General features: G+C 43.3%; 2 protein-coding genes across 3 annotated transcripts in view; one reads left to right on the plus strand and one right to left on the minus strand.

The window, feature by feature from the left end:
• LOC143986879 (uncharacterized) overlaps nucleotides 1-25,677 on the minus strand; it is a 1,041,669-nt gene that overhangs the window by 170,658 nt on the left and 845,334 nt on the right. The window lies entirely within an intron of this gene.
• The window catches only part of LOC143989630 (uncharacterized), a 96,993-nt gene that overhangs the window by 17,307 nt on the left and 54,009 nt on the right, over nucleotides 1-25,677 (plus strand). Inside the window, exon 9 of one of the 2 annotated variants that reach the window (XM_077489874.1) lies at nucleotides 902-2,031. The exons of the other annotated variant lie outside the window; for it this stretch is intronic. Coding sequence (XP_077346000.1) covers nucleotides 902-1,728 — 827 coding nt within the window. The 3' untranslated portion in view covers nucleotides 1,729-2,031. Of the gene's footprint in view, nucleotides 1-901; nucleotides 2,032-25,677 lie in introns of those variants that run through there. 2 annotated transcript variants of the gene reach the window in all.

Genomic DNA, 25,677 nt, shown 5'->3' on the forward strand with positions numbered 1-25,677 from the left:
TGACTTTCTGAATTTCACAGTTTTATTATTATTGTAGGGGAGTCAATGCCAAGAACAGCATCTGTGGGCACATGTAGGTTGATCTCCCTACACAGGTGGTGCTGATGCAACCACGCTGCAAGGAGAATAGAGAATATGAGAAATGCACATTCCTCTTAGTTCTCTGTACATGTCATTGGGTGGGCTGCTGTCCGATTGGACGCTGCCGCTTGGATGACCAACATGGACATCTTTTGTGAAGGCAATGCTTATAAAAAACAATAGCTCACTGCAGTTGGTGCACATTTTGCGTGTGGTTAGGTGAAGGAAAGGAACCCACTGGATAGGGAGAATGTGCCTAGCATCAGGGAGAGGTTCTGGAGGAGGAGGCGCAGCATAGAGACAGTCATCAGTGTTGCTGTTTGGAACCTTTCCACCACTAGTTCTTGCTGCTTACTGTCTACCAGTTGCCTGTCTTTGTTACTGTATAATCTGTGTTTGGTCTTCAGGATCAGTCCAGTCTTCATCTTGGTTGTTCTCCCCCCATCCTCACTCTCTGACCTCTGGTGGGGCTCAGCCCCGCTGTTATTCATGACTAAATCATGGACTAAATAAGGAAGTGCAGGACTTCTTGTGTTGGGAAGATGGCAATGAGTGATAGAGGGGGAGGGGACACTCGTCCTATAATCCCCTCATCACTGTCACTCCTATAAAAGACAGTTCTCGTTGTTTCCTCACTCTCTGACTAAGGTCCATGAATAAAGAAATGATCTGGTAGGAGATCAGAGGACCCATTTACTAGTTACCTTGAGGGGGGAATTGTAAGATCCTCAGAGACCAAGCTGCCTGATGTGGGCGGAGTCCTGGTTTAGGGGAACCAATCAGCTCATGTCTAGTAATAATCTTTGTATTTCTATTTTAGTAGATGGACGGGAGATGAGGAAAACCTCAGAGGATTGTCTCACTTTGTCTCCAGACTGTAAAGTAGAAGATGAGGACATCACACAGTATAGTCCAGGAGAAAACCCGACTACCTCAAATGTCCATCCGGCACCACACAGTGTAGATGGACCATCGTATTCCTCTTATCCTGAGGAACCTCAGACTGTGAGGGACGGGGCCGTCCTTCCAACAGAGAAGAGCTTTTCCTGTACTGAGTGCGGGAAGGGTTTTCATTCTAAACCTAATCTTATTGTCCATAAAAGAACTCACACAGGGGAGAAGCCGTATTCCTGTCCTGAGTGCGGGAAATGTTTTTCACAAAAGTCCAATCTTCAAATACATCACTTGTCTCACACGGGGGAGAAGCCGTATTCTTGTTCTGAGTGCGGGAAATGTTTTGTAATAAAATCACGTTTGGTCACACATCAGCGATTTCACACAGGGGAAAAGCCATATTCATGTCCTGAGTGTGGAAAAAGTTTTGTAATAAAATCACATCTTGTCACCCATCAAAGATCTCACACGGGGGAGAAGCCGTATTCCTGTCCTGAATGCGGGAAAGGTTTTGTAATAAAATCACATCTTGTCGCACATCAGAGATCTCACATGGGACAGAAGCCATATTCTTGTCCTGAGTGCGGGAAATGTTTTGTACTGAAATCAGCACTTGTCCCACATCAGAGATCTCACACGGGGGAGAAGCCGTATTCCTGTCCTGAGTGCGGGAAATGTTTTTCACGGAAGTCAAATCTTTACAGACATCAGAAATCTCACGTGGGGGAGAAGCCACTTTCCTGTCCTGAGTGAAGAAATTGTTCCCCACTGAAGTCCTCTCTTCCTGTACATCAGGGACCCCACACAACCCTCGAGGTGTATTAGTGTCTTGAGTGTGGGAAATGTCTTCTATATGAATGTTGCTGGACATCACAGCTCTCATGTGGGGAAGAAGCACACCCTGATATACACCTCAGATATACTCCATGGCTGATCTTCATCATGGAAGAAACAGTTGATAAGGAGATCAGAGATCACCAAAGACATGGATGAAGTGTTGTACCGTGTTGGCCATTGATAGCAGTAGAAAAATAAAAATGGAGACATTACCTTTCATTGGCTGAGTACATTTTGTGGCGTAAGCTTTCACAGAGTTTTGGTCATCTTTTATTTCATACACTGATTTCCTTGGCTCTACCCAGTGACCATAATGCAGTATTGCACTATTTTTACTGATTGAGGTATTTCAGTGCCGAATCGCAAAAAGTGCTCTGGTCTTTTGCCAGCCAAATGGTCAGGGGCAGAAGTGGTTAACAATAACATTCCTTTGGTATACGATAAAGCTATGCTATGTCCTTATATGGCTCCTTGACCAGGATGTGGAGGCCTAGAATTCATTAGTGAGCCACAATATGGACTAACAATAATATAAAATATACAGTTTCCCCATCACTCCACCCCCTGGCTCATAAATATCATATAATGCCACCAACTGTACATAAAGGCAACATATCAGAATTGGAAGGAAAACACTTGATAATTGTAAACAAAAAGAATAATTCTCCCACCCCCCCCCCCCCCCCCGGTTTACCTTAACCACTTCAGACCCGGAAGGATTTACCCCCTTCCTGACCAGAGCACTTTTTGCGATTCGGCACTGCGTCGATTTAACTGACAATTGCCCGGCCATGCGACGTAACTCCCAAACAAAATTCCCATAAATAGAGTTTTCTTTTAATGGTATTTGATCACCCCTCACTCTAAAGACATTCTGGCAGGCTAACTGGCTCTTATCTACACTAACCACAGTAGGGGTTAGGTATGTCCTTCAGGAGGGGGATCGCGCGCCCACGCAGTGGCGCAATCCCGATGCGCTCATGCCACTCGGACACGCCGCATCTCCGATCGGCAGGAGGGCTCTGTGATTGGCCCTCCTGATCACATGACGGCTGTGTCCAATCACAGCCGTCATGTGATGTAAACAAACAGCCGGTTGCTAGGCCATCAGCTCTCCTCTCCTCACATGGAAGTTGTTGGTGAGGAGAGCGGATCGCTGCAGCCGGCTGGTGATCAGTGAGTATGAGCTGTTTTTTACAGCTTTTAACTCACTGATCACCAATCTAGTGTAAACACAAATGTAAAACACATATGCCCCCACACAAAGTCACCTAAACACACCTGCCCCCCACATATATCCCACTAAAATCACACGTCCCAATGATTATCTGCACACATATGTCTGTGATCACCTTCATACATCTGTACATGATCATTTGTGTACATATGTCCGTGATCACACAAACCAATTATACACTTAACGGAATTTTTTTTTACCAAAAAGGTAGCAGAGTACATTTTGGCTTAAATTTATGGCAAAATTCGATTTTATTGGATTTCTTTTAAAATAGAAATAAGAAAATATTGTTTCTTTTCCAAATTTCCGCTCTTTTTTCGTTTATATCGCAAAAAAATACAAAACGGAGTCGTGAATAAATACCACTAAAATAAAGCTCTATTTGTGCGAACAAAATGATAAAAATGTAATTTGGGTACAGCGTAGCATGACTGCGCAATTGTCTTTGAAAGTGTGAGAGCGCTGCAAGCTGAAAAATGGTCTGGGAAGGAAGGGGGCGAAAGTGCCCAGTATTGATGTGGTTAATGTCCAACCATAGGCCCAACTTCAAACCATCTAATGTGTGCGTTTCCGCTATATACTCCGGTCTCCTCCCTCACTCTAAAGACATTCTGGCAGGCTAACTGGCTCTTATCTACACTAACCCCAGTATGTTTGTACAAACTACCCACACATATTGTGTCACCATACCCTTCATCAGGGATCTGCAATTAACGGACCTCCAGCTGTTGCAAAACTACAAGTCCCATCATGCCTCTGGGTGTCATGCTTGTGGCTGTCAGAGTCTTGCTATGCCTCATGGGAGTTGTAGTTCTGCAACAGCTGGAGGTCCGCTAATTGCATATCCCTGCCCTACATGCTAGTCCCACACCCAAGCAATCGGGGGAGGGGGGGGAATTTAAGAAAACCAAATCTAGGAACCTATTTCATTTTATAAACATTTACCAGGAGAACTAAATTAAGTGTATCAAACGCGGTGGCCAAAGGGTCGCTGAGTGTCAGATATAACAATGTATATATCAATATATATAGAACCTTATTTTGAAGGACTTGCTTTAAAATTTGCAACCATTGCAATAATCATGATTATCTTTGATTGAAAGCAACAATTATGAATGGAAAAAAAATATAGATTTTTCCATAATGAATGACCTGATTGGCTTGAATTGAAATGGTCAGTCATATAGAAAAATATACTTCAAACCAAACACCAGTTGTGTAAAACCTTTAACTTTTAGTATCCCCTGTTCTCTTCCTGTAGTGTGCTCATCCCGCGGATTCTGTTTTAATGCACACTTCAACAGTGGTTCTGCATTACAGGCCACTACAATGATTATGTGAAATATAAATGTGTAGCGCTTATGAAAGAAAGGCCATGCATATATACATCACAATAAAGTGAAAACCATACATATGAATGGGAAAAAATGTCCAGAAAATGTGTGAAAAAACGAAGTCACCCACGAGCACTCCCGTGGGTGCTGTAGCTATATATAACAATAGTTAAAAAATAATGGAAAAAGTTAATGGGAGTCTCCTGATGATGCCCCAGTGGAAGACCCCTTGTGTCGAAACACGTTGGGCTTGCTCATTTGAGACTCCCACGTTGCTTTTTTACCGTTTTTATTCTAATGTATTTGATTTTGGATTGTTCCTTTTTTATGTCTTCTTCTTGCAAATCTGACTGTTTGTCAGACTTTGAGTGTTAGCAGCTTCATTTCTTACTTATTCCAGGTTTAGCGCAGTATTTTCCCCCCTTTTTCCCCACTACAATGATTATGCAGAATATACCAAAGTATATGCTGCTATAAATCAAAGTAACATATATGCTCGAGTATAAGCCAAATTTTTTAGCACATTTTTTATGCTGAAAAAGCCCCCCTCAGCTTATACTCGAGTAAGAGTCTCCCGCTGTGTCATGCAGTCTTACCTGTTTGCCGGCCGTCCACTGTAACAAAGCCCCACCTCCTCCTCGTCCATGATAAATGGAACACTGATACAATGCTGGGAAACAGAATCAGTGTTCTGTCTATCACGGACGATGAGGAGACAGGGTTTTGTTACAGTGGATGGCCGCCGAACAGTTTAGACTGCATGACACAGCGGGAGACCCTCACTCGACTTTAAGTTGAGGGGGGCTTTTTCAGCATAAAAAATGTGCTGAAAAAGTTGGCTTATACTCGAGCATATACGGTATTTTGATTTCGATCAGCATATACGTTGTTATTGGGCGGCCGCCAAACAGACTCCAGTTGCATGACACAGCAGGAGACACCTGCTGTGTGTAATCAAAGGTGAGACTGCAGATGGGCACTGATGATACCGGTGGGTGCAGTGAGGCTGCAGATGGGCACAGTGGGGCTGCAGATGGGCACAGTGAGGCTGCAGATGGGCACGGATGATACAAGTGGGCACAGTGAAGCTGTAGATGGGCACAGTGGGGCTGCAGATGGGCACAGTGAGGCTGCAGATGGGCACGGATGATACAAGTGGGCACAGTGAGGCTGTAGATGGGCACAGTGGGGCTACAGATGGGCACGGATGATACAGGTGGGCACAGTGAGGCTGCAAATGGGCACAGTGAGGCTGCAGATAGGCACAGTGAGGCTGCAGATGGCCATTATTTACCAGTAGCTGCTGCATTTCCCACCCTAGGCTTATACTGGAGTCAATATTCCCAGTTTTTTGTGGTAAAAGTAGGTGCCTCAGCTTATATTTGGGTTGCCTTAGGCCTCATGCACACGGACGTTTTTACAGCCACTTTTTTGAGCTTTTTTTGCAGCTTAAAAACGGCTGTCCATATTAGTCTATGGCTTCATGCCCACCTAGGCGTTTTTGAGCTGCAAATGGCATAGGCGTTCTTAAGCTGTAAAAAAAAAACCCAGGACCAGTGCGTTCCGTGGCATGGAGCTAGAGCTGTAAAAAACGCGAATCGCGGGAAAACGCGCATAAACGCGCAACATATTTTCTTTGTTTTCTGAGTGCTATAGCCAAGAGATGTGTTTCTTAAAAAACGCTACTTAACGCTAACGCTAAAAAACGCCAATACAAAACGCGGTAAAAAATCACGTTTTTTTTAACGACGATTTTTCCAGGCATCGGAGCTAGCTTTGCAGCCAGTTTTTTAAAACGTCCGTGTGCATGAGCACTTATACTCGAGTATACATGGTACTAGATATGTGCACACTGAAATATTTTGTTTTGTAATTTAGTTTTCGTCCGAAAAATAAAATTATTTAGTTACTTCCGAAATTCGTTTTTATTTATTTTGTTTCATTAAAAAATTAATTCATCCGAAAATCGGAATTAATTAAGGTTGAATCTGTCATTGAAGGCTCATGGTGTCCGTCGAAAGTTCTAAGAAGATTTGACGAAGCAGCTAAACTGTACGACGCCGCAATAGTAGAATTCGAATGTGGTATGATTAGTAATATTTATATTTATTAATTCTTATTACAAGTCAAACAGCGTTAGAATGCTTCTATTGCCTATAGGCGGAGCATTTGACCATAAATGTCCGCTCGCGGCGATCGTATGTTTTTAGATGCTTCATCGAATCTTCTTGTCTCTATAATGTCGATTCTTTTCTCTCTGTGTCGAATAATCTTGGACTCAACCACGGGTTGGATAGACACAGATCGCTATTGTCACCGTCATGTCGAATGTTCTATCTATATCAAACTGTTGTTGCAAAAAAAAGAAAATAAAGCATTTTTTATGTCGGATCTTTCGGATTCTGCACGTTCATTATCGTTTGTTAAAACGAATGCGAAAATCCCCAAAATTCGGACGAAAATGTATTCGGACGAAAACGAATGCACATGTCTATATGGTACATAAAAAAAAAACAAATAAAATCTGCGCTTTGGCAAAAAAATTTAAAGCTAGTAACAGTGACCATGGCAGCCAGTACTAAAGGTGTTGATCATGGAGCCACTAAAAACAAATATATAAGGGTGCAGCCCCAATAGGGAGAAATTGCAATATAACCTCTGTGATGAACAATCCTATTAAAAAAACACCAACAATGATGGATGACAGGCAGGGCCGTCTTTAATATTGATTGGACCCTGGGCAAAACTTTTCTTTGAATGCCACTGCTATTTACATATGAATGCCGGTAATTTACATGTAAACACAGGGTCTGCAGCTGAGTCATCTGTACACAACAATAGGGCAGAGCTGGGCAGCATTAGTAGCAGCACTTCACACTGAGATATTGGGACACAGCACAGGACTAAAACCTCAAGATATGGGGGAATTTAAACCAGGATAGTTGGCAAGTATGAGACAGCTGCTTTGGGCCCCACAACAATGACAGGGTCCAGGGCAGCTGCCCCTTTTGCCCTGTCTTAAAAACGGTCCTGATGACAGGTTGGTAAAGTCCCAGCAGTGTGAAAAGGCATTGAATGCATTGGTCACCGCCAGTGTGTAGAGGCAATCCTGCTTACCAGAGGATGTTGACTCTCAAATCATAAAGAGTCAGAGAACACGTATGTGACAAAGACCACCAACCTCAACTACATAACTCCAACTCCTGTCAGTTATGGAAAACGTGGTCCCAGCCCAGGAAGCACTTTCTCCGGGTAAGTGGATGTATATATGAATATACTGTGGCCTTTTTACCTCGAAAAATGTAAGGGCAACACAATAGCATAATATTGCTTAAAACCACTATTTTATTTTTAAAAGAAAATATAGTACATTCCCATTTCCATAAAAGGTAACAGGCAAAGAATCTCATAAAAGCTCCATAATCATAGTTACATAGTAGGTGAGGTTGAAAAAAGACCATCAAGTTTTTTTTTCATTAGGGTTTACAACCACTTTAAAGCTGTGATCTTTAAAGAGGAAGTAAACCCTTCCAAACAACTTGGACCTATAGGTAAGCCTAGATTAAGGCTTACCTGTAGGTCCAAGCAATATCTCCTAAACCTATATGGTTTAGGAGATATTTGCCCGAAAATGGGCACCGCTGTCTACGGCGCATGCGCCGTAGACAGCGGCGCGCAGGCGCAATAAATGCGGCAAATCCAAGAATGGATTTGCCTAATTTGTCGACTCCCGTGCGCATGCGCGGGAGTGACGTCATCGCGGCTTCGCCGTATGGCAGCGGCGGAGCTGCGAGACGCGACTCCCGTGCGCATGCGCGGGAGTGACGTCATCGCGGCTGCGCCGCTGTGATTCGTCGGAGCTGCGAGACGCCACCAGCAACATGGATGCGGCGGACTACAGGGGACAGCGGCGACTTCGCTGGCTCCTGTGTCAGGTAAGTGACACATAATGAGCTACTATGCGATGCATAGTAGTCCATTATGCTTTACCTTTGCAGGGAAAAAAAGAGGAAGTAAACCCATAAGGGTTTACTTCCTCTTTAATTCTGTTCATTCACTCATATATTGATGCCATTTAGTACTATCTAGGAACTAAACAAATAAAAGGTCTTAGTGGGTTATCATTACATTTCCCACCTAGAAATAAACAAATGGTTAGCACAAAACACATATTCAAAACACTTTCCAGATAAAACATATGGCTATGTTTTTTAACCTTCCTGGCCAGACTAATTTTCAGCTTTCAGAGCCGTAACATTTTGAATGACAATTATGTGGTCATGCTACGCTGTACCCATATGAAATTTTGAAAAAAAATTCCCCACAAATAGATCTTTCTTTTAGTGGTATTCGATCACCTCCGCGGTCTTTATTTTTTGCGCTATAAACAAAAAAAGAGACAATTTTGAAAAAAAAACACAATATTTTTTACTTTTTGCTATAATAAATATCCCAATTAAAAAACAAAAAACAAATTTATTCCTCAGTTTAGGGCAATATATATTCTTCTACATATTTTTGGTAAAAAAAAAAAAAATTGCAATAAGTGTATATTGATTGGTTTGCGCAAAAGTTACAGTGCATAGAAAAGAGGGGATAGATTTATGGCATTTTTTTTTTTTTTTACTAGTAATGGCAACAAGCTGCGATTTTTATTGGGACTGCGATATTACGGCGAACAAATTGGACACTTTTGACAAATTTTTGGGACCGTTGACAATTATACAGCGATCAGTGTTATAAATATATACTGATTACTGTATAAATGTCACTGACAGGGGAGGGGTTAACACTAGGGGGCAATCAAAGGGTTAAATGTGTTACCTAGGGAATGATCCTAACTGTGGAGGGAGGGGACTGACTGGGGGAGGGGATCAATCAGTGTTGGCCACGTCCCTGCTGTGTGACAAGCAATCGCAGGTGCCCAGTGGACATCGTGGCCGCTGGGCACGCGCATCAGCTCCCGAGCGATGCGGCGGGCGCGCGTGCCTCCTAGATGACCGGGAAGCTTAGGACATCATATGACGGCTACACAGGGTGAGAGAGTCCCCTTGCGGTCATCATATTACTATACGCGGGATGGGAAATGGTTAATGAGAGTGCACTCTCTTCTACCTATATTAAATGAGTTCATATTAATTATCGCCACATGGATTTTCATTAAAGGACATCCATCAAAAGTTGTCAATAATTCACCATGGTTAATATTCACAATAACATTTATAGTATGTTCATCACATTGTGCACAAAGATATCACCAAATCCATTTGGTGATCTGACACACGATCGGACTTTCCGGCAGACTTGGTCCGGCGGACCGGAATCCGTCGGACAATTCGATCGTGTGTGGGCTCCAGCGGACTTTTTTTCCCAAAAGTCAGACGGACCTAGAAATAAAACATGTTTCAAATCTATCTGACGGACTCAAGTCCGATGGACTAAAAATCAGGGAAACTTTTCGTCTGTGTGCTAGTCCGACGGACCAAATACGACGCAAGGGCAGCTACTGGCTACTGAACTTCCTTGTTTAGTCCCGTTTACGTCATCACATTCAAAATGAACAGACTTTCGAACGGACTTAGTCTGGTCGTATGTGGCCAAGTCCATTCGTTCAGAAAGTCCGTAGGACCTCCGCTGAAAGATCGTCGGGAAGACCATCGGACCTAGTCCGTCGAAAATTCAGGTCATCTGTACGAGGCATTATTTAATCCCAACTATACAGATCTTATAAACTTCTAGGAACAGATCTGGTTCCTTCTGTATTAACAAATAACTAATGCCGCGTACACACGACCGGACTTTTTGACAGCAAAGGTCCGACGGAACGAGTCCGTCTGACAATTCGATTGTGTGTGGGCTCCATCAGACCTTTGCTTGGCAAAAATCCAGCGGACTTTAGAAATAGAACATGTTTTAAATTTTTCCACCGGAACTCCGCCGGACCGAGAAATCCGTTCATCTGTATGCTAGTCCAACGGACAAAAACCGACGCTAGGGCAGCTATTGGCTATGAACTTCCTTATTCTAGTCCAGTCGTACGTCATCACGTTCAAATCCGTCGGACTTTGGTGTGATTGTGTGTGGCCAAGTCCGTTCATTCAGAAAGTCCATCGGAACTACGCCCAAAAGTCCGTCGGAAAGACCATCGGACCTAGTCCCTCGAAAAGTCCAGTCATGTGTATGCAGCATAACAGTTGGCTGGAATGGAGAATTAAACATTTTAAATAATTATAATACAGTGTAACCTCGGATTGCGAGTGACGCGGTAAACGAGCGTTTCACAATATGAGCTATTATTTTTTTTAAATATTGCCTCGGTTTGCGAGTGTTGTTTTGCAAAACTAGTGTAGTGGCCATAACTCTTTGCAGGGCGGCCTTAACTTTTTGGGCTTACCGGTTACCTCCGCTTGGCTGGTTCTTCCACGTCTAGGGGTTCCCAGGGTTGATACCCAACAACTTTGGATTCTGACACCAATAAAGTCCTTTTGAAAGGTTTTTATTTGCAGGGGTAACATCCAATAACACAGTCTCATATGGGAACAGAGGGCAAGGGTGAAGAACTCAGGCACCTTGAACTAAAGAAATAACAAAGTCTCTAGTACCACCCAGAGAGTAACCACTCGCAGCTGGGCACTTCAAGGCTGAACAACTCTCTAGCCAGAGATTATGGCAATCAGCGCTTTGACTCAGAACTTGTGAAATCTCTGACCTTGAACAAGTTGTAACTGAAAGTGAACAGGAACCTTTTTCCTCAGTACCTGGAACGTTCTCTGTCTCCTTGGTAGTACTGGAAAAAGCGTGAATTCATCAGTGCCCTTCACAACTCAGCAACCAGGCACTGCTCAGGATGCCAGCTTGTTGGCCCTCCTCCTAAGAATCCTCCCCCGGTCACTTGCACGAGCTGCGGTGCCCCTCCAAGCTGAGAAGACACCCAGACACCTTGAATCCTCCCTCAGTTATTACGCCTCGGACCAGACGATTCTCAGACTCGGGAACAGACGGATCCTTACCCCAGACCAGGCTGGTCTATTGGGGCTAGTCACCGAAGCATGTTGCGGAGTGACGAACGCTACCGCTCCCGTGACCCCTCGCGGGGCTACCCCGGTCCAGCAGACAGGAACAGACCGCTAGGGCCTCACAAAAACACCACCCGTAACACGTGGCCTCAGCATCTTAAGTACCCCTCCCCAGACTCCTCAGCGGGGCCCGGCACACCCACTGATTGGCTCAGAGGAAGCTGATACCCAAAACGTCCAACCAGACCTGGTTCTGGCCTGTCAGGTGCACCTCACTGTACACATGACCAGGCAGAACTCTAACACAGCCCAGCCAAACTGATGTCAAAGTTAACCTACATAATTAACCCTCAGAACCCATTACCGTTCTGAGGCAAAAACTAAATTTACACGTGAATGACACTTTGTCCAAAATGTCATCCGCTACACTAGCAGGATTCAAGCATCTGTGGGCAGTACTGCATTTGGCCAGAGGTGTGGGGGGACCGGTGACACTTGGAGCTGTCCAGAGGCGCTTGAAAATATTTGGAACACACAGTTCCCAAGTGTTTCTGAGGGTTTCCGAGTGCATCTGAGCGGTCTTCGAGTATTTCTGCCCCCCCACCTCTGGCCACATGCGGTATTGCATGCAATATAAGTCAATGTGGAGTGAATTATCTTCGTTTCCATTGATTTCTATGGGGAAACTCAAATTAAATTGCGAGTGCTTTGGATTACAATCATTCTCCTGGAACAGATTATGCTCGTAATCCAAGATTCCACTGACTACCTTTTTAGGAATTTAAAGGGTGTTGGCCGAAATCAGCCTGTTCTTTCTTTGTTTCTAATTAATCCTAGAGTTACAAAGCAAAAACGAACCATTTCAACTAGGAACTTATTACTACAGCTGTAAGAGAATTTATAAACAACTGTGACTCCATTTTAGATTCTCTTGCATTCACATAAAGTAGAGGCGAACATTATCACGTGTGTGTATTTTACCATAATCAGCTTAAAAGTTTGCATAGAACCACACCCTATGACAGTGATGGCGAACCTCAGCACCCCAAATGTTTTGGAACTACATTTCCCATGATGCTCATGCACTCTGCAGTGAAGTTGAGCATCATGGGAAATGTAGTTCCAAAACATCTGGGGTGCCAAGGTTCACCATCACTGCCCTAAGCCCTTGTACACACGGTCGGAGAATCTGTCGGAATGAGTCTTATCGGACCGTGTCGTCAGATAATCCGACTGTGTGTGGTATGCATCGGACTGATTCCGTCCGAATCTCCGTCCGACCCAATTTTCCAACATGTTGGAAATATTTCCCGACCAACTGGGCCGGTCGGACGTAATCCGATCATGTGTAGAGAATTTTGATCGGACCAAGTGCCACGCATGCTCAGATCAAATTCCTACATCAAAGCTATTGGCTACTAGCCTGAATGTAGTCCCATCGTAACGAAATTACGTCATCACGTTCTGAAAGATCGGATTTTTCGACAACTTGGCCCGACTGTGTGTATGCAACAGTTTCGGACACAATCCGTCAGACTAAATCCGACGGGCAAAATCCGACGGATTTGGTTGGCAAAATCTCCGACCGTGTGTACGTGGGCTAAGAGATATTGTAGTTAAGCCGAATTTTTATCTAGTCAAGCAGCCTAACTCTTGATAAGAAAGTACTGAGTGTAAGTTTGTAAAAGCCCTTAGACATGTATTTTTACTGGTATATATACTACCGTTGTATTCAATAAAAGTCAGAGATCTTATGAACACACTCCAGCTTGTTTCCCGTGTCTCATGTGGTCTCTCCCAGATCCGAGGGTCTCCGTGGTCTGCCTCCATAAACCAGGGTGGCCTTTCAACAACATAATTAAACATTTCCTTTGCCTTACAAAACCATGACCCACATTTAAACATCACATTTAACAGTATATTACTAATTTCTTAGATGTTCAGAACTGTCCTGCTTCGCGGACAGGCACAATCTTTTAAGGGGGGTGTGTTACTTAGCACTACCTTTTTGTCTTAATTCAGGGAACATTGTCATTTTGTATAGACATTACAAACAAGTACCCTGTCCTCAACATTATCTAGCTACTGTATGAACAATTTGGACATACCCTGTTTCCCCTAAAATAAGACCTAGCGTGATTGTCGACGATGGCTGCAATATAAGCCCTACCTCCCAAATAAGCCCTAGTTAAAAGCCTTCTAGGTCTTATTCTCGGGGTAGGGCTTATTTTCAGGGAAAGAGGGTGGGGCTTATTTGGGGGGTAGGGCTTATATTGCAGCCATCACCGACACTCACGCTAGGTCTTATTTTAGGGGAAACAGGGTACATACATATCTTGCGTTACTGCAGTTTTACAATCTGAGCGGTCAGCTCATCGTTTGATATTCAAACAAGTCTCAGTGCTCTGAAACTGTTACTATCCACAGACCAATGCTGTTTACTATCACAAATTGAGGCTTCCTGAAGATACAACAGTTTCATTTGTATATTAATCTCTTGCCTAATTTATCAGACAAAATCACAAGCCTGTGTCCAGTCGTGGGCACCAAAACAAAAATCGGCTTGCACCTGATCACCTAAAGGAATCTCAAATAAGCCAGCTCGTCAACTGATACATTTCCTACGCTTTCTGAATGTACTATGTCTTACAATACAAGAACACAACATTAAACCCAGCTCAGTCTAGCACAATTCTGCATAATTTTTGTATCTCTTATTTGCACAAATTTCTCTTGCCGACTATGCCAATTGTTTAATTACAGTCAGGTGATATTTTAAAAATGGAAAATGACTGCACTCCTAATCCAAAATAAAACAAAAATTGTTCCCCTATATTGCTAAAGCTGCAGTTACCAAGATGTGATACACATCCAAAATATCAATAAAACGCAAAAATGTGTAGCTGTGCAACCTAAATGCTCCCACCTCACTAAATCTGAACGACTGGTGTTATCACAACCTACAGACAATCACCATGATAAATAAATTAGGTAAAAAATAAGTGAACACTTTCCCAATTAATTCATCAACATATAAAAAGAACAATAAATAAATATTGCACAAAATAATAAATAATGCTTATAAATAACAGTGAACAATGAGGGTGAAAAAATAAATAAATAGTGAATAAATAAATATTGCACAAATTAATAAATAATACTAATATGTGACAGTAAACAAAGGGTGAAAGAATAAATAAATATGCTAATAAAAATAATAATAATACTATAATAATATTTTTATTAGAATATTTATTTATTCTTTCACCCTCATTGTTTACTGTCGCATATTAGTATTATTTATTAATGTGTGCAATATTTATTTATTCACTATTTATTTATTTTTTCACCCTCGTTGTTCACTGTTATTTATTAGCATTATTTATTAATTTGTGCAATATTTCTTTATTTATTGTTCTTTTTATATGTTGATGAATTAATTGGGAAAGTATTCACTTTAGTATTCTTGATATTTTCTTTATGTGTCATCAATTGTAATACATGTATTTGTGTGATCTTTTTGCACATATCAAATTAAAACCCTAAAAAGAACTTAAAATATCACCTAAAACACAAAAATATGTAGCTGCGCTACCTAAATGCTCCCACCTCACTAAATCTGAACGACTGGTGTTATCACAACCTACAGACCATCACCATGATAAATAAATTAGGTAAAAAATAAGTGAATACTTTCCCAATTAATTAATCAACATATAAAAAGAACAATAAATAAATATTGCACAAAATAATAAATAATGCTTATAAATAACAGTGAACAATGAGGGTGAAAAAATAAATAAATAGTGAATAAATAAATATTGCACAAATTAATAAATAATACTAATATGTGACAGTAAACAAAGGGTGAAAGAATAAATAAATATGCTAATAAAAATAATAATAATACTATAATAATATTTTTATTAGAATATTTATTTATTCTTTCACCCTCATTGTTTACTGTCACATATTAGTATTATTTATTAATTTGTGCAATATTTATTTATTCACTAATTATTTATTTTTTCACCCTCGTTGTTCACTGTTATTTATTAGCATTATTTATTAATTTGTGCAATATTTCTTTATTTATTGTTCTTTTTATATGTTGATGAATTAATTGGGAAAGTATTCACTTTAGTATTCTTGATATTTTCTTTATGTGTCATTAATTGTAATACATGTATTTGTGTGATTTTTTTGCACATATCAAATAAAAACCCAAAAAGAACTTAAAATATCACCTAAAAAGCGAAAATAAGTAGCTGCGCTACCTAAATGCTCCCACCTCACTGAATCTGAACGACTGGTGTTATCACAACCTACAGACCATCACCATGATAAATAAATTAGGTAAAAAATAAGTGAATACTTTCCCAATTAATTCATCAACATATAAAAAGAACAATAAATAAATATTGCACAAAATAATAAATAATGCTTATAAATAACAGTGAACAATGAGGGTGAAAAAATAAATAAATAGTGAATAAATAAATATTGCACAAATTAATAAATAATACTAATATGTGACAGTAAACAAAGGGTGAAAGAATAAATAAATAAATAAATATGCTAATAAAAATAATAATAATACTATAATAATATTTTTATTAGAATATTTATTTATTTATTCTTTCACCCTCATTGTTTACTGTCGCATATTAGTATTATTTATTAATTTGTGCAATATTTATTTATTCACTATTTACTTATTTTTTCACCCTCGTTGTTCACTGTTATTTATTAGCATTATTTATTAATTTGTGCAATATTTCTTTATTTATTGTTCTTTTTATATGTTGATAAATTAATTGGGAAAGTATTCACTTATTTTTTTACCTAATTTATTTATCATGGTGATGGTCTGTAGGTTGTGATAACACCAGTCATTCAGATTTAGTGAGGTGGGAGCATTTAGGTAGCGCAGCTACATATTTTCGCGTTTTAGGTGATATTTTAAGTTCTTTTTGGGTTTTTATTTGATATGTGCAAAAAGATCACACAAATACATGTATTACAATTAATGACACATAAAGAAAATATCAAGAATACTAAAGGTGCTTTTTCCCAAGACGGATCCTGTTTGCTCTTACGCAACATGGCACAGGTTGGGGGGTTTATATAGTCTTTAGGCCTAAAATGTTTTTTAACTCCTTCCCACCCGGCCTATAGCAGAATGACGGCCAGGGGGGGTTCCATTATCCTGACTGATTATCAGAAGAATAAGCCACTTGGGTGCGTGGCAATCAGTGGGTTGTTGTATTGCTCTGACACACCACATCTCCAATCTCGGTAAAGAGCCTATGATGTAGGCCCTTTGCCATGTGATCAGTAGGGATGAGCTGAACACCCCCCTGGTTCGGTTCGCAGCAGAACGTTTGAACGGGCAAAAACCATTAAAGTCTATGGGACACAAAAGTGAAAAATCAAAAGTGCCAATTTTAAAGGCTTTAATTCAAGTTATTACTATAAAAAGTGTATGGGGACCCGAGTCCTGCCCCAGGGGACATGTATTAATGCAAAAAAAAGTTTAAAAATGCCAGTTTTTTCAGGAGCAGTGATTTTAATAATGCTTAAAGTGAAACAATAAAAATGAAATATTCCTTTAAATGTCATGCCTGGGGGTCTCCTTAGTCTGCCTGTAAAGTAGCACATCTTTGTTATGCGTTTTACTATGCCACAGCAAAATGATATTTCTAAAGGGAAAAAATCATTTAAAACTGCTCACAGCTGTAATGTATTGTCGGATTTCGGCAATATAGATAAAAAACATTTAAAAAAAACAGCGTGAGTTCCCCCCAGTCCATAACCAGGCCCTTTGGATCTGGTATGAATATTAAGGGGAACCCCACGTACCAAAATTTGGCATTGGGTTCCCCCCCAAAATCCATACCAGGCCCTTCAGGTCTATACCAGACCAGGGCCACATGCCCTCAACATGGGGAGGGTGCTTTGGGGGTCCCCCCTAAATAACCTTGTCCTCGTGTTGATGGGGACAAGGGCTTCATCCCCACAACCCTTGGCCGGTGGTTGTGGGGGTCTGCAGGCAGGGGGCTTATAGGAATCTGTAAGCCCCCTTTAACCGCTTCAGCCCCGGAAGATTTTACCCCCTTCCTGACTAGAACACTTTTTGCGATTCAGCACTCCATCGCTTTAACTGACAATTGCGCGGTCGGGTGACGTGGATCCCAAACAAAATTGACGTCCTTTTTTTTCCACAAATAGAGCTTTCTTTTGGTGGCATTTGATCACCCCTGCGGTTTTTATTTTTTGCGCTATGAACAAAAAAAGAGCATCTTGCTATAATAAATATCCTCCAAAATATATAAAAAAAAACATTTTTTCCCTCATTTTAGGCCGATACGTATTCTTCTACATATTTCTGGTAAAAATAAAATCGCAATAAGCGTTTATTGATTGGTTTCCGCAAAAGTTATAGTGTTTACAAAATAGGGGATAGTTTTATGGCATTTTTATAAATTTTTTTATTAGTAATTGCGGCGATCTGCGATTTTTATTGTGACTGCGACATTATGGCGGACGCGTTGGACATTTTTGGGACCATTGTCATTTATACAGCAATCAGTGCTATACAAATGCACCGATTCCTGTGTAAATGACAATGGCATGAAAAGGGTTAACCACTAGGGGGCAGGGTAAGGGTTAAGTGTGTCCTGGGGCGTGCTTCTAACTGTGGGGAGGCGTGGCTACATGTGACATGTCACTGATCTCTGCTCCCGATCACAGGGAGCAGAGATCAGTGACACTGTCACCAGGCAGAACGGGAAGATGCTTGTTTACATTAGCATCTCCCTGTTCTTCCTCCCCATGAGACGATCACTGGTATCCCCGTGGCGATCGAGTCCGTGGGACCCAAGACCCAACTCACGGAGGTCCCGACCAGCGCGCAAGTGATGGCACAGCGGAAAATTTAAAGGGACGTACCTGTACGCTCATTTGCCTGTCCATGCCATTCTGCCAACGTACATCGGCGTGCCCCGGTTAACAAGGGGACCCCCAGATCCCGCCCCCTATGTGAATGGGTATAAAAATGACAGGAGACAGTTTTAGACAAGTCCTTTATTTTAAAAGAAAGTGTCCTGGGATGTCCATTCATCTTCATATCAGCTTCCGACCATAGCAAAGTTTTTTCCTCAGGAACATCGGACGTTGTGATTGAAGATGAATGGACATCACAGGACACTTTTTTTTATTGTTTAAACTTGTCAAAAACTGTCTCTTGTCATTTTTACTGTGTTGACACTTTTTTGGTGAATGAGTAGGGGTACAATGTACCTAATACCCATTGTGGGGATGAGGCCCTTGTCCCCATCAAGGCATCAACATGGGGACAAAGTGCTTTGGGGAGACCCTGAAGCACCCTCCCCATGTTGAGGGCATGTGGCCTGGTACGGTTCAGGAAAAGGGGCTCTCTCTCGTTCCCACGCCATTTTTTTTTACATTTTGGCGCAGGGTTTCCCTTAAAATACATACCAGACCTGAAGGGCCTGTTATGGACTGGGGGGAACCCGCGCCATTTTTTCAATGATTTTTTTATGTGTATTGCCGGGATCCGACAATACATTACAACTGTGAGCAGTTTTAAATGAAATTTAGAAATGTAATTTTTCTGTGGCATAGTAAAACACATCACAAAGATGCGCTACTTTACATGCAGACTAAGAAGACCCCCCCAGGCATGATATTTAAAGGAATATTTCATTTTCATGTTCTGTCCCATTGACTTTAACGATTTGCACGATCTCGCCGTTCATTATCAGGTGTTCTGCGGCGCTCAAGTTTGCCGCAATTGCCCCATAATGTTCGCTGTTTGGTGAACACCCGATGTTCGAGACGAACTTTGGTTCGACCCAAACATCTGGCTCATCCCTAGTGATCAGCTGTGTCAAATCAAAGCTAATCACATTGTAACTAGGGATGAGCCAAACACCCCCCGGTTCGCACCAGAACTTTCGAACGGACCCCAAATTCGTACGAACGTTAGAACCCCATTGAAGTCTATGGGACTCGAACATTCGAAATTAAAAGTGCTAATTTTAATGGCTAATATGCAAGATACTGTCCTAAAAAGGGTTTGGGGACCTGGCTCCTGCCCCAGGGGACATGGGTCAATGCCTAAAATGTTTTTAAAAATGGCCGTTTTGGCGGGAGCACTGATTTTAATGAAGATTAAAGTGAAATATTCCTTTAAATATCGTGCCTGGGGGGTGTCTATAGTATGCCTGTGAAGTGCCACGTGTTTCCCTTGTTTAGAACAGTCCCTGCACAAAATGACATTTAACGGAAATAACGTCATTTAAAACTGCTTGCCGTTTTAATCTTATATCTGGTTCCTGCAATATGGTTGAAAATCATTGAGAAAAATGGCATGGGTAGCCCTCCCTGCCCATTACCAGCCCCTTTGGGTCTTGTACGGATATTAAGGGGAACCCCGTACCCATATTAAAAAAAAAGGAAATACGTGTGGCCCCCAGGCCCTATATACTCAGAACAGCAGTATACAGGCGGTGCAAACAAGACAGGGACTGTGCAGGTTTGTTATGTTAAGTAGAATTTGTAATTTTCAACTGGTACATTTTTAAAGTGTAGCTCCAGTCAAAAAATCTATTTTTAAGCTTTTTGGAAAACATAAGGAAGGGTTATCACCCCTGTATAATTTGTTTTGCCGTCCGTCTTTTTTCATCTCACTTGCTGTTGTCTCCTTCCGTTTGCAAGTAGGAGATGTTTGTACGTTGGATGTTTGAAAGTAGGGGCCTGCCCTATATGCTCTGCAGAAATGGCGGAACAAGGTGTTGGTTTTGCCACAACATTGTAAGCCCTCAAAGTGACTCTTGTTGGGCTGGAGCCCCCTGCTGTGAACGATTATATCAAGAATTGTAATTACATGCCATTGTTGAACAGTGGTAGAAAAATTGACCTTTGGTGGTTGTGGTGCTGGTGCCACAACGCTATAAGTCCTCACAGTTACTCTGGGTGGGCACAGGAACGGGCCCTCCTGTGAAATATTATATCAAGAATTGTAATTACATGCCCCTGTTAAACAGGGGCATAAAAATTGGGCCTTAGGCACTGGTGCCACGACACTGCAACCTCTCCCATATACTCTATTCGTAGTGCAGGAATGAGCCCTGCTGCAAAGCATTGCATCAAAAATTGTAATTAAACGCCCCTGTTAAACAGGGGCAGAAAAATTGGGCTGGTGGCATCACCCAGAACCAAAAATGTTCTTCCAACATATCAGCGGAGGAGGAAGAGGATAGACAATCAACATAACAGGACAGTCACTCAGCATCAGCATAGGCAGTCTTGAAGGGATGTGATATTTTAAAAAAAATTATTCGGTTACATCAGCTTCAGGTGCTTGGTAGCTGTGGGTGATCCAAGACTGATTCATCTTGATGAAGGTCAGTCGATCAACTGAGTCGGTGGACAGGCGCACCCTGTGATCGGTAACAAAGCCACCAGCAGCACTGAAGGTGCGTTCTGAAAGAACGCTGGATGCAGGACAGGCCAGTAGCTCAATTGCAAACTGTGCAAGCTCTGGCCAGTGATCCATCCTCAAGACCAAGTAAGCCAGAGGATTTTCGGTGGGAGAGGTGTCCAAGTCTGACCTTGCCCCTAGGTATTCCTGCACCATGTAAATCAGACACTGGCGATGGTTGCTGGAACCAATCATACCTTGGGGCTGCGGACTAAAAAATTGTCTGAAAGCATCAGTCAGACGGCCACCTTCTCCACCGCTCCTTCTGACCAATGCCTCAGCAACACGTTGTCCAGGACCAGGAGTTTGTAACATCCCAGTCTCCGGGAACGCGTTGCACAGACCTTTCTGCAAGGCCTCCCGGAGATGTCTCATCCTCTGCTCCCTCTGCGATGGCAAGATAAGGTCGGCAACCTTACCCTTGTACCGTGGATCAAGGAGAGTGGCCAGCCAGTAATGGTCCCTCTCCTTGATCCGAAGAATATGAGGATCCTTCCGCAGGCTTTGCAGGATCAGAGAGGCCATGCAGCGTAGGTTAGCTGAGGCATTCGTTCCGGAGTCCTCTGGGTCACTAAGGACAACATGATCCGCAGCTACCTCCTCCCAGCCACGTACAAGTCCACAGGTTTCTTGGGACTGTAAATCATCCCTACAAGACTGCTGCTGAGTGCCAGCCGCCACCTCCATGCTGACACAATCATCCTCCTCCTCCTCCTCCTGTGTGATGGGTGGCACAGCAGGAACACTGTCTGGATAAAGAGCGCCTTGAAAGGACGTGAGCCACACAGGGCACATGGGTCAGTTGTCCCTGTCGGAGGGCGGAGAGGAGGTTGGTGCCATTGTCGCAAACCACCATTCCTGGCTTAAGCTGGCGTGGCATCAACCACCTCTCGGCTTGCCCCTGCAGAGCTGACAAAACATCCGCCCCAGTATGGCTTCTGTCCCCCAAACAAACCAGCGCAAGCACGGCATGGCATCCCTTTGCCTGCGTACTTGCGTAGCCCCTGGAACGCTTTATGGAGCACCGCTGGTTCTGAGGACAGAGCACTGGAAGAGGCCATGGAGGAAGAAGAAGAGGAGGGGGTGGAGGAGAGAGGTGTGTCACAACCAATAGTAGCATTTTGGAGGCGTGGTGGCGGAACAACCTCCAACACTACTGCATCTTGTCCTGCATCCTTCCCAGCTGCCAGAAGAGTGACCCAATGGGCCGTGAAAGACAGGTAACGTCCCTGTCCATGCCTGCTGGACCACGAGTCAGCGGTAATATGCACCTTACCGCTGACCGCCCTGTCCAGCGAGGCAAGGACATTGCCTTCCACATGCCGGTAGAGAGCTGGAATCGCCTTCCGTGAGAAAAAGTGGCGTTTGGGGACCTGCCACTGAGGAACCGCACATTGTACAAACTCACGGAAGGGGGCCGAGTCTACCAACTGAAAAGGCAGCAGTTGAAGTGTTAGCAATTTAGCCAAGCTAGCATTCAACCGCTGGGCATGTGGATGGCTGGGAGTGAACTTCTTTCGCCGGTCCAGGGACATTTGCCTGCTATAATCGGACGTGGGTGTACTGCTAGCAGAGTGCCCAGAAGCACTTGGCTGTGACACACCTAATTCTACACCTTCATTCCTCTCAGAGCAGGTTTCAGAGAGGACTGAAGGTCTAGTGGGGTTGGAGATCCCAGCTGATGAGGAGCAAGGAGAGGTCCGCTTTGTTCTTTGGTGTGGGTCTTTGAGGTACGCTTGCCAACGAGCTGCATGGCAGGTCAACATATGTCTGGTCAAGCATGTGGTGCCCAAGCGGCTGATGTTTTGGCCACGTGAGATACGCTTGAGACATATGTTGCAAATAGCAGCGGTGCGATCTGATGCACTCGTCTCAAAAAAGGCCCACACCAAAGAACTTTTAGAATAACGCGCAGAGGCAGCGCCCTGCACAGGCGGAGCACTGCGGTGTGATTCAGTCGGTGTGCTGCCCCTAAGCTGGCCCCCGGAGGGCATCCTGCCTCGTTGGACATGTGCCTCCTCCTCCTCCCAGGCACCCACGTGGAGTCAGTGCCCTCATCATCCCCTCCCTCTTCATCGCTGGAGCAAACCTGGCAGTATGCTGCAGCTTGTGGAACATGACTGCCAGATTGCTGTCCTTCTTGAGCATCCCCTCTCTCTGCATTCACGCTACTGCCTTCCTCTAGCTGAGTATCATCATCAGAGCCTACAAAATTCTGGGCATCCTCCTGGAGCATGTACCCAACACTGTGCTCAAAGAGTTCAGGAGACTCCTCAGGAGGACATGGTGGGTCTAGGGAAGGAGTCACTGATGATGACATTGAGAGGAGGGAAGACAATGCGTTGGCAGCTGCTTTGCTAGTACCATGAGCCTGGGTGAGAGAGGATGAGGAGGATGAAGAGGGCTTGGTCATCCACTCTACCAAGTCGTTGGCATGTTGCGGCTCAACATGTCTAGCTGCCGAAAAGAAGGACAAGCGTGTCCCATGGCCACGTGCTGATGATGACGATGCAACGCGTCCACGACCAGCACTGTTGTCTCTAGACACAGAGCCTGCTTGTCCTCTTTTATCGGCTCGCGCCTGTCTGCCTCTCCTTGCTGGCCTTCCAGACATGGTAATGGCCTGAAGGGAGATGGGAAAACCAGCAATTGGGTAGTGTATATTGTGCTGGAGGCACACACAACATCCACTAACTCCTGCAGATGGCAGATGGCTCAATTAGAGAAGAGCTATGTAGCTAGCTATATAGGCGGATATAGCGGTGTATACTGGGTTCAGGGCACGCACAATCTCCTACAACTGACTGCAAGCTCTAGTTAAAAAGAGCAAGATAGTTAGCTATATAGGTGGATATAGCGGTGTATACTGGGTTCAGGGCACGCAGACAGCACGCACAATCTCCTACAACTGACTGCAAGCTCTATTTAAAAAGAGCAAGATAGCTAGCTATATAGGCGGATATAGCGGTGTATACTGGGTTCAGGGCACGCAGACAGCATGCACAATCTCCTACAACTGACTGCAAGCTTTAGTTAAAAAGAGCAAGATAGTTAGCTATATAGGTGGATATAGCGGTGTATACTGGGTTCAGGGCACGCAGACAGCATGCACAATCTCCTACATCTGACTGCAAGCTCTATTTAAAAAGAGCAAGATAGCTAGCTATATAGGTGGATATAGCGGTGTATACTGGGTTCAGGGCACGCAGACAGCACGCACAATCTCCTACATCTGACTGCAAGCTCTATTTAAAAAGAGCAAGATAGCTAGCTATATAGGTGGATATAGCGGTGTATACTGGGTTCAGGGCACGCAGACAGCACGCACAATCTCCTACAACTGACTGCAAGCTCTATTAAAAAAGAGAAATATAGCTAGCTATATAGGTGGATATAGCGGTGTATACTGCGGTCAGGGCACGCAGACAACAACCACTACAGAAGAGCAAGAACGCAAAATCGGCCGTTAACGATCGGTGTATACTGTGTTGAAGGTACACAGAACACCCACTAACTCCTACAGACACCAACACACTACACAAGGTCGCCGCGCTGGCGGCCTTATATAGTGTGGGGCGTGTACTACACAGCCTGAGCTATGATTGGCCACATCATGGCTCTCCTCGCTGCCGACGCTGTGATTGGCCAAGCATGCGGGGTCACAGTGCATGCTTGGCCAATCATGAGCCAGCAATGCACTGCGATGGCGCAGTGCATTGTGGGCCGTGAGCGCCACACAAATTTGGCGCGAAAGGCCCATAACGTTCTGAATTCGCCGAACGGGCGAACAGCCGATGTTCGAGTCGAACGTATGTTCGACTCGAACACGAAGCTCATCCCTAATTCTAACCAAGAAGTGCCGGTTATCAAATTTCCTTTATTCGTGCTGACAAGGAGCAAGTAGAGGAGAGCCGATCAGTGTCTCACCTGACAGGGGGAGATCTGCACTGATATTCAGCATTGATTATCAGTACAGGCCCATCAGCGATGATCTCCAGTGATGACCACCTGTGCCCTACCAGTGATGCCAATCAGTGTCCACCAGCTATGTCAATCAGTGCGCTGCGCATCAGGGATGCTTGTCAGTACCTTCTAATCAGTGCCATCTATTAGTGCCCATCAGTGCTGCATATTAGTACCTCCTCATCAGTGCCCATCAGTGAAGGAGAAAATTTACTTATTTACAAATTTTATAACAGAAACAAAGAAAAAAAAAATTTCAACATTTTCTATCTTTTTTTATTTGTAGCGCACAAAACAAAAACCCCAGTGGTGATCAAATACCACCAAAAGAAAGCTGTATTTGTGGTAAAAAAAAAAAAAAGATAAAATGTCATATGGGTACAGTGTTACATAGCTGCACAACTGTCATTCAAAGATTGACCGTGCTGAAAGATGAAAATTGTGGAAAATTGAAGGGAGTAGAAGTGTCCGGTATTGAAGTGGTTAAACATGCGGGTATAAAAATCACGTAAAACCAGCTCTGGCAGTGAAAGGGATAAAGGAAACGTCCACCTTCGAGAACATGTTACATTTTCCTGTTCCTGCAGTGGCTCAGCGATCCGAGTCCTCTGTGTAACATCAATGCAGCGAGAAGTTCCCCATACCAGCTGTCACTTTATGAAAAGAATGCGGCCGTGCCATTCATTCACAGAGTTCTGTCCTTTGCCGATGTCGGCTTGTAGTTTTCAATGAACTCCCACACCGCTGCTGAGCTCTCTGGTAGATGAGGAACAAGGAGATTGTCATAAGGAACAAGGAGATTGGGAT

The sequence above is a fragment of the Lithobates pipiens genome, unplaced genomic scaffold, assembly GCF_037356315.1.
Source record: "Lithobates pipiens isolate NorthernLeopardFrog02 unplaced genomic scaffold, aLitPip1_a1.2 Scaffold_18, whole genome shotgun sequence".
In the NCBI taxonomy this organism is placed as follows: Eukaryota; Metazoa; Chordata; class Amphibia; order Anura; family Ranidae; genus Lithobates; species Lithobates pipiens.